Here is a 14103-nt window from a genome sequence, read left to right on the forward strand (position 1 = left end):
CCCTGTGAATATTTTAATTTATATGACATTATTACATTGGTCGGGGGGGAACTTGTTGTGGACTTATGTGGTCTGGTAGTTTAGTCCAGTGGTTCCCAACTTAGGGGTTGGGCCCCCTCCAAAGGGTCACAAAATAAATCAGAGGGTTTCAAAGAAGAAGAAACAAAGTTCCGCTTTACAAATTTTATTCATTTTATGGACTTAAATCTTTTCCTGTCTATGAATTATTGGAGGTTGGAGAATATTGGATACTTTGACCTCTCTGGGCCAATATGAGTTACTGAAATGAAACCTTGGAAGAGAAAGTCACCCTCAGGTGAAACTGCTAACAACTCACAGACATCTAAAATGTGTGATAATGAATGGGGCTCTACTAGACTACTTTTTTAAGGGGTCACAAGCCAAAAAGTTTGGGAACTACTGGTTTAATAAGTAACAATTCATTACATTTTATAAAGTTATCATGTGTGAAATAAATTTAGTAGAGTAAAAAGTACAATATTTCCCCCTGCTGTTTGATAGAGTAGAAGTAAAAAGTAGCATCAAATGGAAATACTAAAGGAAATTACAAGTACCTCAAAAGTTAAAGAACTTGAATAAATATATTTACGTCCCCTATAAATATACTTCCCACCCCTGTATATTACATAATAATACAATGAAGAAGGCCAGCCTGCATAATAAGTGCTTCTACTTTTGATAAAATCATATTTTGCTGATATTATTTTCTACTTCAGCAAATTTTTGAATGCTCCACATGTCTTGTAATAGAACAATTTTAAATTGTGGTATTGCTTTATCATCATACGGGAACCGACACATCGAAGAGGGCTCCATTTAGTCGTGTTTTGAAGTCATGCCAAGTTAAATATAGACTACAACCACTCATTACAGCCTATCATAATGACAGACTAACTGTAGTCAATCAAATAAATTTGTGCAGAAACTACACACAATGTAGACTAGATCAGGGAAGATAAATAAAAGTTGGAAACGTGGATTGTAAGACTTAAATGTAGTTAAAGTGAGTTTAACCTTCAGAACTGTCACATTCACAGTGGCTGTTGCACCAGTAGCTGTCACCACTGCGAGAGTAGCTAGCGTGGTTCATTTATTTTTAGAAAAATGCTGAAAACAGGACAATAAAATAGGACATAATAGAATAAATACATAAACGTCAAACAAGTGAAAGGAAGATAGTTTGTGTTGAAAATATTGACTTATGGAAAAACTAAGTGTGGTATATCCGTACTTTCAGAACCATATTTTATCTGGTTTACTTTTCTTGATCATTAACTGCAGCATTGGCTTTTTTATGAGACCTCTTCTCTTTAACTGTTCACTTTCTTACTTCTTTTTAAAAAAATCAATTAGCGCTTTTAGAAGAAGACAGCTCTAGACTTAGCCTCAAGCTAATTAACGCTTGGTATACAGTAGTCAACATATTAGTGTTTTCATTTGTGACAAAGCCACAATGTTTTGTTTGTGTGTAGGAATGGCACTGCACGTGATGTTTTCTGCAATTACCACTTAGTATGAATTTAAAGTTTCATTCTAATGTGCTGGGAAAAACTGAAAATGTACCACACCCATAGGTGCTCTTGCCCTCAGGGTGTACATGTGCCAGCTGGTCTGTGGTAAACTTGGCAGGCGTCGTGAAGTAACTTCTGCTGAACAGCCAGTTTGGTGATTCACTATAAGAGGAGCTGTTTTCATTTAGGAAGTTCACTCGTCAGGTGTACTTAGATTGCTCTCTAGTGGTGAATGTGAGGATCTGTAAATGAATATTTGTAAATCCATCATGTGCTGGTGTCTCACATATAATTCAGTCAAAAAAAATTCACCAGTATAAATTCTTTATTACTGTTTTCATAATCATGCCCATCACAATTTTCAATTGGAATGAACATCAGGTGTCATCTCAAATTATATGAACCTTCATAAAATTAAGAACATTGTGCTGAGAATCGAGAATACATTTAAAGATGATCAGTCATTGTTTGGCTCTAGCTGAGTCAGTTTTACAGTGGAGCTGTGAATACGTAACATTAAGTTATAAAAGGAAGTGGATTATCTGGTTAGTCAACTAAGTGCCCTGCACACTAAATATAAATTAGGTGTTTTTAATTTTCCGTCATACATTATTCTTTGTAAAAGTGATTCATCTAATCAAATAAATCAAAGTTAAGAGTTTACATGACACATTTTCAGAGCATCCCCACTGCTTTACTTTGGGCTTCAGAAAAAATGAGTTTGGATTGTCTCTTTAACATTAAAAAAAAACACTTTCCAGTGCAAGACAATGAACATGAGAAAAGAGACATGCAGAGAGAGATTTGCCCTTTTCTTATAATATACTACACTGAAAAGTCTAAACTGGTGCATGAGGACACTGTCTCTAAGTGCTACTGGAAGCTCTCAGTGATCTGTCCTGCAGAAAAAAGTATGTTACTGACCTAAATACAAACCTACAGTACAACCTTCAGAGTGTGTGTGTGCTGTGTGCAGTGGAGATCACCAGGCTAATAACTGTACATATTAAAGTAAAGCAAGTAAATCTGCAAACACAGTCTAGACCCACTATGATTGTGATGTGGACTCTCCGATGCAGCAAATTCCAAAAAATTGGAAGCAAAAAAAAATCAGAAACGGAAATAACTGATCCCGCTGAAACTACTGGTGGATGGAATGCAAGTCGGACCTGAGGCTTAAAAAACACAAATGCTCACATTTAGGACCTTAAAACACAGCAGCAGCATGGACGTATCTTACGGTGTAATAGGAAGCTTATCTGTAGAGGTGCATAGAGTGAAATCTAGGGGTCATAAAAGGTTAAAGTCGAGTATATAAAAAGTATAAAAATGTCAAAGCATGTGTCCTGCACTACTTCCAGAAACATCCTTCAATTACGGTTCGTTCTGCAGTACGAATCTAAATCTCAAGAGCATCAAACACATTCACGGAAGCAATGACTCCTTAAAACTTCAAAAGGTGTCATTTCACTGAACCCAACTGACTCCTGCGTTATTCCTCTGGATCAAAGGCACTGGGCTCCTGACCCTCCGGGGGCCTCCGCTGGGCGTTGTGGGGCTGAGCCAGAGGAAAACCTCTGAGCTTCTCTTGCAGACTACCTATAGCCAGCCTCATCTGGTCCTCAGCACCCTGAAGAGATTTCAGCTCCATGGTGTAGAAGATGTACAGTAGAAATGTGGTGAGAAGGATGGCGAAGCACAGCGCGGCCAGCAGGTAGAAGGAGGTTCGAGGGAAAGGCTGTTCCGCTCCGAGGGCCAACCAGGGCACGGCTGCGATGGCCAGCTCCAGGATCAGCAGAGCCAACCCCATCACTCCGGTGCGTGTTGCTGTGTAGCGCATCCTCTCGGCGCAGTGCAAGCCCACTTTGACTTCTGTACGGGCCTCTGTCAGAATGTCGACCAACTCGGCGCCCTTTCCTGGAGACGTGAGAGAGCAGAGAGAAAGAGCGGGTCAAAAATCTGGGAAGACTTGAGTGTTTTTATACAAGTCTAAAGTTGTAACGTGCTACAGAAAGATACCTGCAGCACAGTCCTGATCCTTAGACTGCCCGTCACTTCCAGGCTCAGCCGGAGTGTGCGGGTCAAGTCTCAGTTCAGCAGTCAGAGCCTCATGGTCGGAATATGGGAAAGGATGGTCGGGGACGGAGCCTTTGGTGGTGGACATGTAATCACAATGAATATCCATTTCTGAAGAACCCTGCAAATTAAAAAAAAAAAAAAAAGCACTTTTGAAGTTAAAACATACAGTATTATAAAATCTGATGAATAAAACATCTTGTTGTGAATTTGAAGAGATAAAGCTAAAGCAGGTGTGACGAGACAAAGCTCTCACCCACCTTGAACAGGATGTAGTCAATTCGGATTCCCTTCTCGAAGGGAACAAGCTCTTTTTTACTGATGAAAGGGTTGTCTGCTATTAGAGTCATACCGTCCTCACAACCCTGCAACAGAAAAGATGTTTGCAACGAATGAAAGAAAATCATTTTTATTTCTGCCACTTGGCTGTTATTTTCACAGCCTTTACCGTCATCATTATTAGCAATGACCACCTTTTACTTACTAACTCAAATATTGTAATTATGAGGTTACAACGACGCTGCTAAACACGACTTAACAGAGGAGTGCATGATGCAACCACAGGAGTTATCAGACAACTTTATTATCTATATGCCATATCTAGTTTAAAAAACAACATTACAATTACCGTCCAACATGTATTAAACATGCATTAGATTTGCAGCTCTAACTTCTGGTGTAACTTTGACCAACATTACACACGCAGTTCTACAGTACAGTGAATGATCATAAAAGACATTTTTGGAAATGTTAACTTTCATCTTCATAATATGGCTAAAAATGAGACTTGGTTAAAATCTCTCACATACAACATGCTGCGTTGTATTACTATATTTGCACATTACATTTACTGCTTATACTGTGAGCATTTACACATTCCCCGTCAATATCTTGTTCAGTACAATAGTTTTTTAAAATTCTAAGAGCTGGTTTTACTTTATATATTAAATTATATTTTTTACTTATTGTTTATTGTAAGTTGTTATTTATATTATTTATGATTCCCTGACTTTTGTGGTGCTTGTATTTTCTCTTACCTTCTATTTTTTGTTTGTATTGCACCACAACACCGAGGCAAATTCCTCGTTTGTGCAAACCTACTTGGAAATAAACTTTTTTCTGATTCTGATGCAGCGTTGCGTCCTCCATGCTGTTGCAAAGCTGTCTACTAAAGTCATTTTGTACAATATTTCACGATAAAGCTATTAAAATGTTAAATGCCAAAACTATAAAATCAGTTTTAAACAAAAAAGTCACTTGTAGGACACAAAAATCACTACGTACATCAAACTTGGGAGTCTCTGAATAAGAGTCTCGGAGGCCGGTGTAAGCCCTCAGTAGTCTGTTGCCGAGGTCCTGAGGATGCATGTTGAGGTCACCACCAAGAATCACCACATCTGCTCCAGCAGAGGTGTGACTAACGGGCAGAGAAAAACACACATTATTTACCAACATACAACTTAACATCAGGATGAAACTTTACTGAAATGTTTGTGTATTTGCTGAATGAAAAAAAAAAAAAAATTGTAGACATTGCAGAGTTGTTCACTAACTCCAGCTGCAACAGGTGAGGTTCACATGAGAATAATATGCCAAATATACACCAGAGTAAATGAATATTGTGTCATTCTGTGTGTACAGAATTAACAAAGATCTACTACCGAATGAACTGCTGCAGCTCCCAGGCCTGAACCACTCTGTGAGGTAGATAAGCGTCCTTCTCTCTGCAGTACTCTGCATGCAGCTATAATCAACGCACAGGGACAACAGCACTTCCATCAACAACCAGATATAACATACAGGTAGAGATTAGAAATGCTGTTAGGGGAAACCTACATGAGTGACATAGACGTTTGCAGTCAGCTTGCCGATGCTTAAGACGGCCATCCCAACGGCTTTGCCTCCAAACCAGTCTCCATGGTGAGCCTGAACATGGGGAAGAAACAAAATGTGATGAAATAAAAAGGAGATGAACACATATGCATATCCACAATTGAATTATGTTACTGAGAGGGTGATGCATTGTGATCCTTTCATGTTCAAAACAATCCTTACATCCCTCCTCATTCTGCCTGAGTATTCTTGTGAGTAACAAAGACTACTCTCTGTGTGTCAGCCCTTCCAGACTTACCATGTATGGATAACCGTTCAGTGAGTAGCGATAAAGAAATGTATCATGGATTCTGTGTTTGGAGAAAATGGCCAGTCCACTGCCTATGACTCCACTGAATAACGAGAGAAAAAGCAAGACATGAGCAGAATATATGCTTCACTCTAAACACCACCAGCTTCAGCAGTACGTGATTATTGCCACATCCCTGGTTTCCACGTAGATCTACATTATGTTACAGTAAAGTATGTGTTATCTCCAGAAGATGTGAGAACTTATCTACTAGAGTTGACATTTTTTTGTGAGCTGCAGAGGGGATTAGAAAGGTAGGGCCTTTGATTAATCTCAGTCTTGTGCTTTGGTATGGAGGTCAAGAAAGAATTAAGCCGCCGAGCACTATGTTAATCCTTTAGGTAGTGCCTGGGCTTCAGTTAAATTTTGTAGATGGTTCAGTGCCATGCAAGTACATTTTTTCTGACACTGGGGCACTTTGGTAGCCTTTTGAAGATATGACAACTTAAAGTACTCATGAATTTTAATCATAGATTGAAAGACATCCACAGGTAAGAGGTTGAGAAAAGATTGCACAGCAACTTTGGGATAAGAGTATCATTACCTTTTGAAGTAATGCGAGTGAGGATGACTACAGGAAAGTTTCTTTTTCAAGGAGAGATAGTCTTTTTCACTCCACACCTGAAGAAGAAAAATATATATATATCATGGATCTTTGCATAATTAATAGAGTTACTATTTGGCAACAGGTAGATTAATGACTTAAAGGAGACATGTTAAGTATATTTACAGGTCTATATTTTTAATCTGGGCTCTACTGGAATGTCTTTGCATGATTTACAGTTCAAAAAACTGGCCAATCCAAACTCTGTTCTGATTGGCCAGCTCTCTGAAGCTACCCATAGGCAGACTTCCGCCAGCTCTGGAGGCTACATCAACAAACCATGAAACAAACTATAGTAGGATGATTTCACTACTTTTTCCTCATTCTTTCAGCAAAATGATAACTTCTCAAATACACCTGTACAGCCCGAATCTGATCTGAAATATGAGAGTGGACAATGCAAACAACACATGGAAAAACCATAGCAACTGAGGCTACAGAATGGACGGCTGTTTATGGGCACGTGCATAAACGGCAGCTCGTCACCAAAACTAAATAAGATTAGTTACTGATTTACTTCATATATTTGTAAGAAGGCTTCCACTTACCTCTTGCAGTAGGACAAGATCATGCTCTTCCTTGCACAACATATCTCCAATCATGGCATAGCGCTGAGGACAGTGTTTGCTAAGGTATCGGATCCCCCTGAAAAAAAAAAAAAAAAAAAAAAGCAGAGTGAGTATAAACAAAATGTTTTTGTATGCATGTATCAATGACAAAAACCACAACACATTAAGAATCACTACAAACCAGCAGTTCAGAGAGAAGACCCGGACACTGACAGAGTCTGTGTTAGCCATGCTGGCAGATGAGTGGATCAGTAGATGAGATGATGGAGTGTCAGATCAGGTGGGATGACTGAGACAGCTCCTAATATCACACATAAAAGTGATTGTTAGAAGTTGTTGTCATCTAATCTCAAATGGACGCATTACTGTAGGTGGGCGGTCTCGGTAGTGCACAAAATCCTCCAGCATATAGGCCTACACATCATACACATTGGACAACTGGAACTTGTAGGCCTAGAGTGAAAGCACATGAATAAATATAGAAAGTATCTGACAATCATGAGTCACACAAAGAAGAAAATTGCACAATAGGCACCAAAAATGCAAATCGAGCAGATTGCAATGAGTCACTTCTTAGCCTTGAATTATTTTAAGGATTCAGCAAATTTTCATTGTTTTTAAACCAATTAACAGTGAAAGAAAAACAAAAAACATGTTCCTCTGGAATTTAATTGACTCAGCATGTTTGAATAAAGATATTAGTTTTCTGTATTGTAAAATAATTCATGGAGACCTTTAGTCAAGTCTGAAAATAAGTTTGTTTTAATACTGTTAATCAATGAGCTGACCCTGGCAGGACTAACTATGTCATGCAGCAGCCAAATGCTGTTGATTTTTTTTTTAAAAAGGAGACAAAGTAAAGAGGCGGTTGCATTCACTCCTTTCTCCTGGGAGTGTGACAATACACCGGCCACACACTGCTGACTTGGCTTTGCTCTGTCTGGAGAGAAAAGGGGGAAGCAATGCAGTGAAAAGAATCAGGGGTAACAGTTGTTTTGAACAGGCAAAAACTGACAATTCATCGTGTGTAAATATTTAGTGAAAGACATGCAATTATATGTAAGACTATCATTTACCTAAATACGTGTAAATACATGGGTGTGCATGTATGTGTATGTCTAAAATATAGAGATGCTGCATCAATTAGTAAACAGACACTAGATGTCATACAGACTGCAACTTTTACAGTGTGTATGTTTGTGTTTTGTGCTGCTTTGTATGTAATTCGTTGTTGAGTTTCGTCTTGTAATGTGTGCATATGTATGGTTGAGTTTTGTGTTTGTGCTTGTGCTTAAATGTAGGTGTGTATGTGTGTCATGAGTGTTGTGTTTATTTTACTGTTGAGTTTTATGTATTTTAAAAGCCCGTCTAGGGACAGGCATTGCAAACTAGCTCAGGCTATACATGCTGTGGTATGTGGCATAAATCCATTCTAAATACTTGTCCCTATACAAATAAATATTAAACAGCCTAAATAAAATAAATACAGACAGGTAACCGTTAATAACACAGACATTGCACATTAACCCTAAATCAATATGTCATTAACACTTGGCTGAACGCTAATAAAACGGTTTAAATTAGTCACAGCAGCTGTTTCATAGCCAATTCACTCCAGAAAAGTCACATATTCATGTTGTCTGATGGCGTTTGGGCAAAGAAATGCAGAGGCAAAGCAGCTGGTTGACAAGATGGATAAAGTTTACATTTTTATCCTTCTTAAATGTTTTATGAGTGAAGGTTTCCGTCACAGTATCCGCAGATGAAACACGGACAGCTGCATAATATTAAATCACCGCCAGGTAGTGATAACGCTAACGCTAGCGTTAATGTCAACAGCCGCTAAACAGCACCTAGCTTCAGCACTAACTTCACTGCTTTCCGTTTCAGTTGACCAACTATCCGTATTGATTATTTATCATATTATCATAATTTAACTCACCTCGCGAAGCTGTTGCCGTCAGCTGAAGTTAACTGGCCCGTTTAAAGTGGTATTTCACCGCTGGAAAGATTGTCTTTTCGGTGTCGTAATGTTAACTTTGGATCCAAAAACACTTCCTGTTAGCATACTAACCTAGCTAGCTAATTTTGTAGTTTATTGTTATCAAGCTTAAACATAGTCGGTTGGTCAGCATCTAAAATAACAAACACTGACTTACTACGTCCTTTTCCTGCCGGCGGAAAGTCAGCTGCAGTAAAAATCATTGTTATGGTGTCCGGTTGGCGACATTTTTTTTCTAAGATGGCGAAGTCATGACCCGCCCTACTCTTCGTCTGATTGGCTTACCCTTATATTTTTACTCTATTTCTAACCAATCGCACTCCTCAAGCCTAAACCTAACCAACCCAACCAACGAAGGCAACGACTACTAGCCAATCAGAGGCAGAGTAGGGCGGGTCGTGACTTCGCCATCCTAGGAAAAAAATGGCCTAAGGTTGTTTTCTTCCATCAAAATAAAACAGGAACTTCAATGGCGTCCGTATTTCAAAGACGGAACACGTTAAGTACATGTGTAGCACACATTTTTTGTTTTTGGAATAAGTAGTATCTGGGACTGCTTTATGATAAAAACTGAACAATCACTTCTTTTTATGCAAAACTTTAATTTGGAAGAGTTTCACTCAACATCCGATAACATTTTCGTTAACTTGACAGCGATTTCCGGCTGCTCAGCCGCACTTAATTCTGGGAGATGAAGGTGTTTCAGCCAATTTGAGCCTGCTTGCTGCTTGCTGTGGTGGGAGGAGTATTTGCATCCTTTCATACCACAATAACTCAAATACCACTTCAACAATTTAAAAACACTCAATTACAAATAAGACTCCTTTCTATACAAAATCCTACTTACAGCATCAGTCAAAAGTTTGGACACACCAACTTATTCAAGGGTTTTTCTTTATTTTTACTATTTTCTACATTGTAGGACAATACTTAAGACATCAAAACTATGAAATAACCTATGAAAACAAGGACAACACATGGAATCATGTAGTAAGCAAAAAAAAGTGGTAAATGAAATAAAAATATGTTTCATATTTTAGATTCCTCAAAGTAGCCACTGTTTGCTTTGATTACAGCTTTGTACAATATTGGCAATGTCTTAACCAGGTTCATGAGGCAGTCACCTGGAATGGTTTTCAATAAGCAGGTGTGTCTTGTAAAACATGAATGGTGGAATTTATTGTCTTCTTAATGGAGGAGGAGGTGTGATGGTGTGGGGGGTGCTTTGCTGGTGACACTGTTGGCGATTTATTCAGAATTCAAGGCACACTTAACCAGCATGGCCACCACAACATCCTGCAGTGACACCTCACCCCGTCTGATTTGAACTTTGTGGGACCATTATTTGCTTTTTTTTTTTAACAGGACAATCACCCAAAACACACCTTCACCCAACCTCAACTCAATTGAGATGGTTTGGGATGAGTTGGATTTCAGATTGAAGGAAAAGCAGCCAACAAGTGCTCAGTGTATGTGGGAGCTCTTTCAAGGCTGTTGGAAAAGCATTCGAGGTGACAACCTCATGAAGCCGGTTAAGATATTGCCAAGAGTGTGTAAAGCTGTCATCACAGTATAAGGTGGCTACTTCGAGAAATCTAAAATATGAGTAGGTGTCCAAACTTTTGACTGGTGCTGTAAGCAAAAGTAGAGTATTATTATGGGAAACAAGTATTTGGAGTACTCATCAGGAAAAACGGCTCAATGGGCTGATATGACATTATTGAATTGTTGTTACTTATGTGTAAGTAGCATTTTACTGTTGTAGCTGTTCAAGGTGGACTTGTTTTAGCTACTTTACATTCAGTTAGGTAATCCAGTGGCTCCCAACCTAAGGTCAGGCCCCTCCAGTGGGTCACAAAATAATAATGGAGAAGGAAATCATTCTTTGGTCTTTTCTCTTGTCTTTTTTCCTTCTTAAATATTGTATAATTTGACCTCTTCGGGCCTCAAACTGTCATTTGAATCAAACCATCAAAGAAGTTTAGAGAGGAAATGTCTCTTTTGTGGAAACACATTTGACACTAAACACAGCTTTTTTGTGAGGGGTACAAACCAAAAAGTTTGGGAACCATTGGTTTCATCTGTAGTAATGATTTTGTTATTATAAAATCTGAAAACTAACCAGTTACTGTATTGGTCAGGTATATACAGTGGAGTAAAAAGTATATTTCCTGCTGAAGTGTAGTAGAATAGAAGTTAAAGGTCGGAGAAAATTAAAATACTCAAGCAAAATACAAGGACTTCAAAATTTAGTGAATGTACTTATAGTTATAACCCACCACTGGCTGCAGGAGTTCTCATGGAGTTCCACCAAATTCTGTAACCTGATTAGGATTAGGATCCCACTGCTGGAATCATACTGTATCACAGAGTCTGCTTTAGTTTGAGTTCATTGTACCAAAATCTGAAACATCTTCAAATTCTGTGGTGCTAATGGATTAATTAAAAAGACTTCAGGGTTGATCAGATTATTGACAGGTGAGGTGTCAGAGCTCTACACAGACGTAACACCTCCTGCTATCACAGCTATCAGAATTTGTGATGCTTTCTGTATCTATGAGGTCTTTTATTTTTCCTTTACATATTTGAAAAATGTGACCCTACATGCTGTAAATACTTTATAGGCACAATTTGGGTATATTAGCTGCTTTAAAAATAAAGTATGTGATAAAGCATGATAAAATGTTTACACTAGTACAAATTAAATTCCTAATTTGGTCGCAGAATTTGGTGTAACAGCTAGAACAACATGGGAACCCTGAGATGAGTAGCTTGTAACTTCTGGACAGCACTAACACAATATTTGGTATCATATGACAACTGTAATATCGGCATGAAAAGAACCATCATGGACAAAACAAATTTACAAACATGTTTAATAAGTTTTCTGGGGAAAATGGCCCCAAAGGCACCATGCGTCTTTTATTGTTAGATACATTTGTTTGGTTACATAGTCCAACCTCTACTTTGAAGTATAAAATTGCAATGCACAATGGTAACAAAGACAATAGTAAACCACCTTAAACCAAAAAAAAAAAAAAAAAAAAAAACAACAAAAAACTGCCCACACCATTCAGAATATGATACATTAGATATCTCATTATTAATTATCAATATCAGCACAATCACACATTATTTTCAGTGAAGCATATGGCAAACACTGAAAGTCAAAAGACAACAGAATCAAAACAAAACATTAATCTTGATAATAGCAAAAATGTCTGTATAAAAGATAAATTGAGAGACCTGCTAGATGAGTGTTATTGTATCTAGCTTGTGAAATATGACATTCAAAGCCAGGTGCAATTATTATTCCACTTATCTTAAACTTTGAACTTTTATAGCAAAATTGTCCAGTGAACCACACAGAGTAGACACTTATCGCTTGTCTGGCAGGATCCATGGGCTGACAGTTATCCTGTCTCTAGTATGAGTCCTGCAATACTTTTAACATCTCCATCACAATGGAAAATGATCAATACAACTCCAGTACCCCACCCTGCCCCCCCACCATCTGTTTTCCAACCCTATAAATAACAATCAATGGTCATACTCCACAGCACAGAGACAATAGCTCTCATTCAAGACAATTCTTTAGTTTGATTTTAAAATTATTTCATGTGTAATGTCAGTAAAAAAAAAAAAAAAAATGTCTTAAATATAAAAACTGAACTTTTATCAACGAATGCAGCTTCTCCACACATCACACGGAGAAGGGTGAAGCAAATGAGCCGACTTCACAGCATACAATCTCTTTTTTAAACAAAAGAAACAGTGATTAACTTCTCTCCACTTTAACCATGGTCTCTGTGCTGAGTTACTTGATCACAAATATGAACATAAAGTCCCCGAAAATACTCCTATGTAACACATATTCCTTTAGCATCCACTGACTCACAGTACAGAAACAATTCATTTTTTTCAATTAGGCTACATAACTCAAGGCAGAAAATAAGCACTGCTGTTGCTTCATCCCCCTTCTTGATCTTTTAAGTGCAACCGAGCACACGTCTTCAAACAGAGAGAAATAACAAGGGGGTCTTGTAAAGATGGCAAAGCCCTGGCTTTATGTCAGGCTAGCAATGGTACAAGGCATCCCTAGTGTCAAAAGTCAGTTATAGATAGATGCTTGTAAGACCTGATTTTTAAAAATTGTGTAATAAAACATAAAAAAAGCAGAACCTAAATAATATGGTAACACAATAAACCTTCTCCCTGTACACTTGGACTGTAAAAATTGGGACGATTTTCTTTTTTTTTTTAAACAAGAGGCTACATGACAATTAGTTATCCTGTCCCATCCCTCTGTGTGCCCAAATACAAAAACTGCCTCAAAAGATGTAGATCTGAGGGGTTTCTTTCCAATTTTTCTGACAAATTAAACCTGTCTGACTATTTTCTGTTCATTTAAAAACAAGAGGTAGTAAAATAAAGGCAATCCAAAGTGGCAGGCAATGATATAATCTTTGGAGAAAAGGCACTTGCTTTCCTAACAAACCTTCTGCAACAACACCACTTGGCTCTGGTTTTCCCCTTCCGTGGTCCTGTTCTCTCTTCTTCTTTCAATCTTTTAATACACGTCTCTTGTTGCTTAGAGTGTGTTCCCTTGGATTCTGTTAGAGTCTTTTCAACCCTAAACACATTCTCATTCCCTCAATAAAACATTTCAGGCTCCATCAATTACCTTTGCAAAAGTGACCCACTTCATCTAAAGCATGTTTAAACACATGGAAAGTAGCTAGTTGTTTGAAAAATCCGTAATTCTTCAAAATTTCTTTGTATGTCCGCACGTTGAGATTCACTCTTGTTTTCCTTATGTATGAGACTTTTTTTTTTTTAAAACATAAAATGTGTCCGTGTTAGTTCGGTCTAGCATTGTTTGAATGTTTTTTTTAGTTTTTCCTGGATGGCTGAGCTGGTTGAAGAGAGATTGTGTCACGCTTTGTCTGGCTTTTCCAAAACCTCCCTGAAGAGCTGTTAGTCCTTAACAAGTCTGTAGACATGATACTGAGCTCCGTGTTCACTTGTAGAAACCTCAAAAACAAACGCTATACATAGCAAGGTCTCCTGGGTGTCACGGTTTGTCACCACCTGAGAGCAAAGCAAAAATATTAGGTGAAAAATTCTGTTCAGATATA

At 38.1% G+C, this 14103-nt stretch overlaps 2 protein-coding genes across 10 annotated transcripts in view; both read right to left on the reverse strand.

Annotated features, from left to right (window-relative positions):
• Positions 1 to 1839: 1839 nt before the first annotated feature.
• smpd2b (sphingomyelin phosphodiesterase 2b) lies at positions 1840 to 9170 on the reverse strand. The gene is made up of 11 exons (XM_067586692.1): positions 8906 to 9170; positions 7145 to 7264; positions 6943 to 7039; positions 6335 to 6411; positions 5740 to 5833; positions 5445 to 5534; positions 5270 to 5352; positions 4893 to 5025; positions 3869 to 3973; positions 3552 to 3729; positions 1840 to 3449 (listed from the first exon to the last, which is right to left on the reverse strand). Exons 2-11 carry the CDS (start codon positions 7192 to 7194, stop codon positions 3025 to 3027), a joined length of 1332 nt encoding a protein of 443 aa, XP_067442793.1. The 5' UTR covers positions 7195 to 7264; positions 8906 to 9170; the 3' UTR covers positions 1840 to 3024.
• A 2653-nt stretch (positions 9171 to 11823) lies between these two features.
• tead3b (TEA domain family member 3 b) overlaps positions 11824 to 14103 on the reverse strand; it is a 33464-nt gene continuing 31184 nt past the window's right edge. For all 9 annotated transcript variants that reach the window (XM_067586694.1, XM_067586693.1, XM_067586698.1 and 6 more), the window contains one exon: positions 11824 to 14056. In XM_067586694.1, the coding sequence (XP_067442795.1) occupies positions 13943 to 14056 (114 nt within the window). In that variant the 3' untranslated portion in view covers positions 11824 to 13942. The remainder of the gene's footprint in view (positions 14057 to 14103) is intronic.

The sequence above is a fragment of the Thunnus thynnus genome, chromosome 4 (genome assembly GCF_963924715.1).
Source record: "Thunnus thynnus chromosome 4, fThuThy2.1, whole genome shotgun sequence".
Lineage (NCBI taxonomy): Eukaryota > Metazoa > Chordata > Actinopteri > Scombriformes > Scombridae > Thunnus > Thunnus thynnus.

Coding starts and splice junctions, on each gene's coding strand:
- smpd2b (XM_067586692.1), bottom strand. CDS start 7,194: ATGGCTAACACAGACTCTGTCAGTGTCCGGGTCTTCTCTCTGAACTGC. Junction 5,834..6,334: donor CACTCGCATTACTTCAAAAG/GTAATGATACTC, acceptor CTCGTTATTCAG/TGGAGTCATAGGCAGTGGAC. Junction 3,450..3,551: donor GGATCAGGACTGTGCTGCAG/GTATCTTTCTGT, acceptor TCACGTCTCCAG/GAAAGGGCGCCGAGTTGGTC.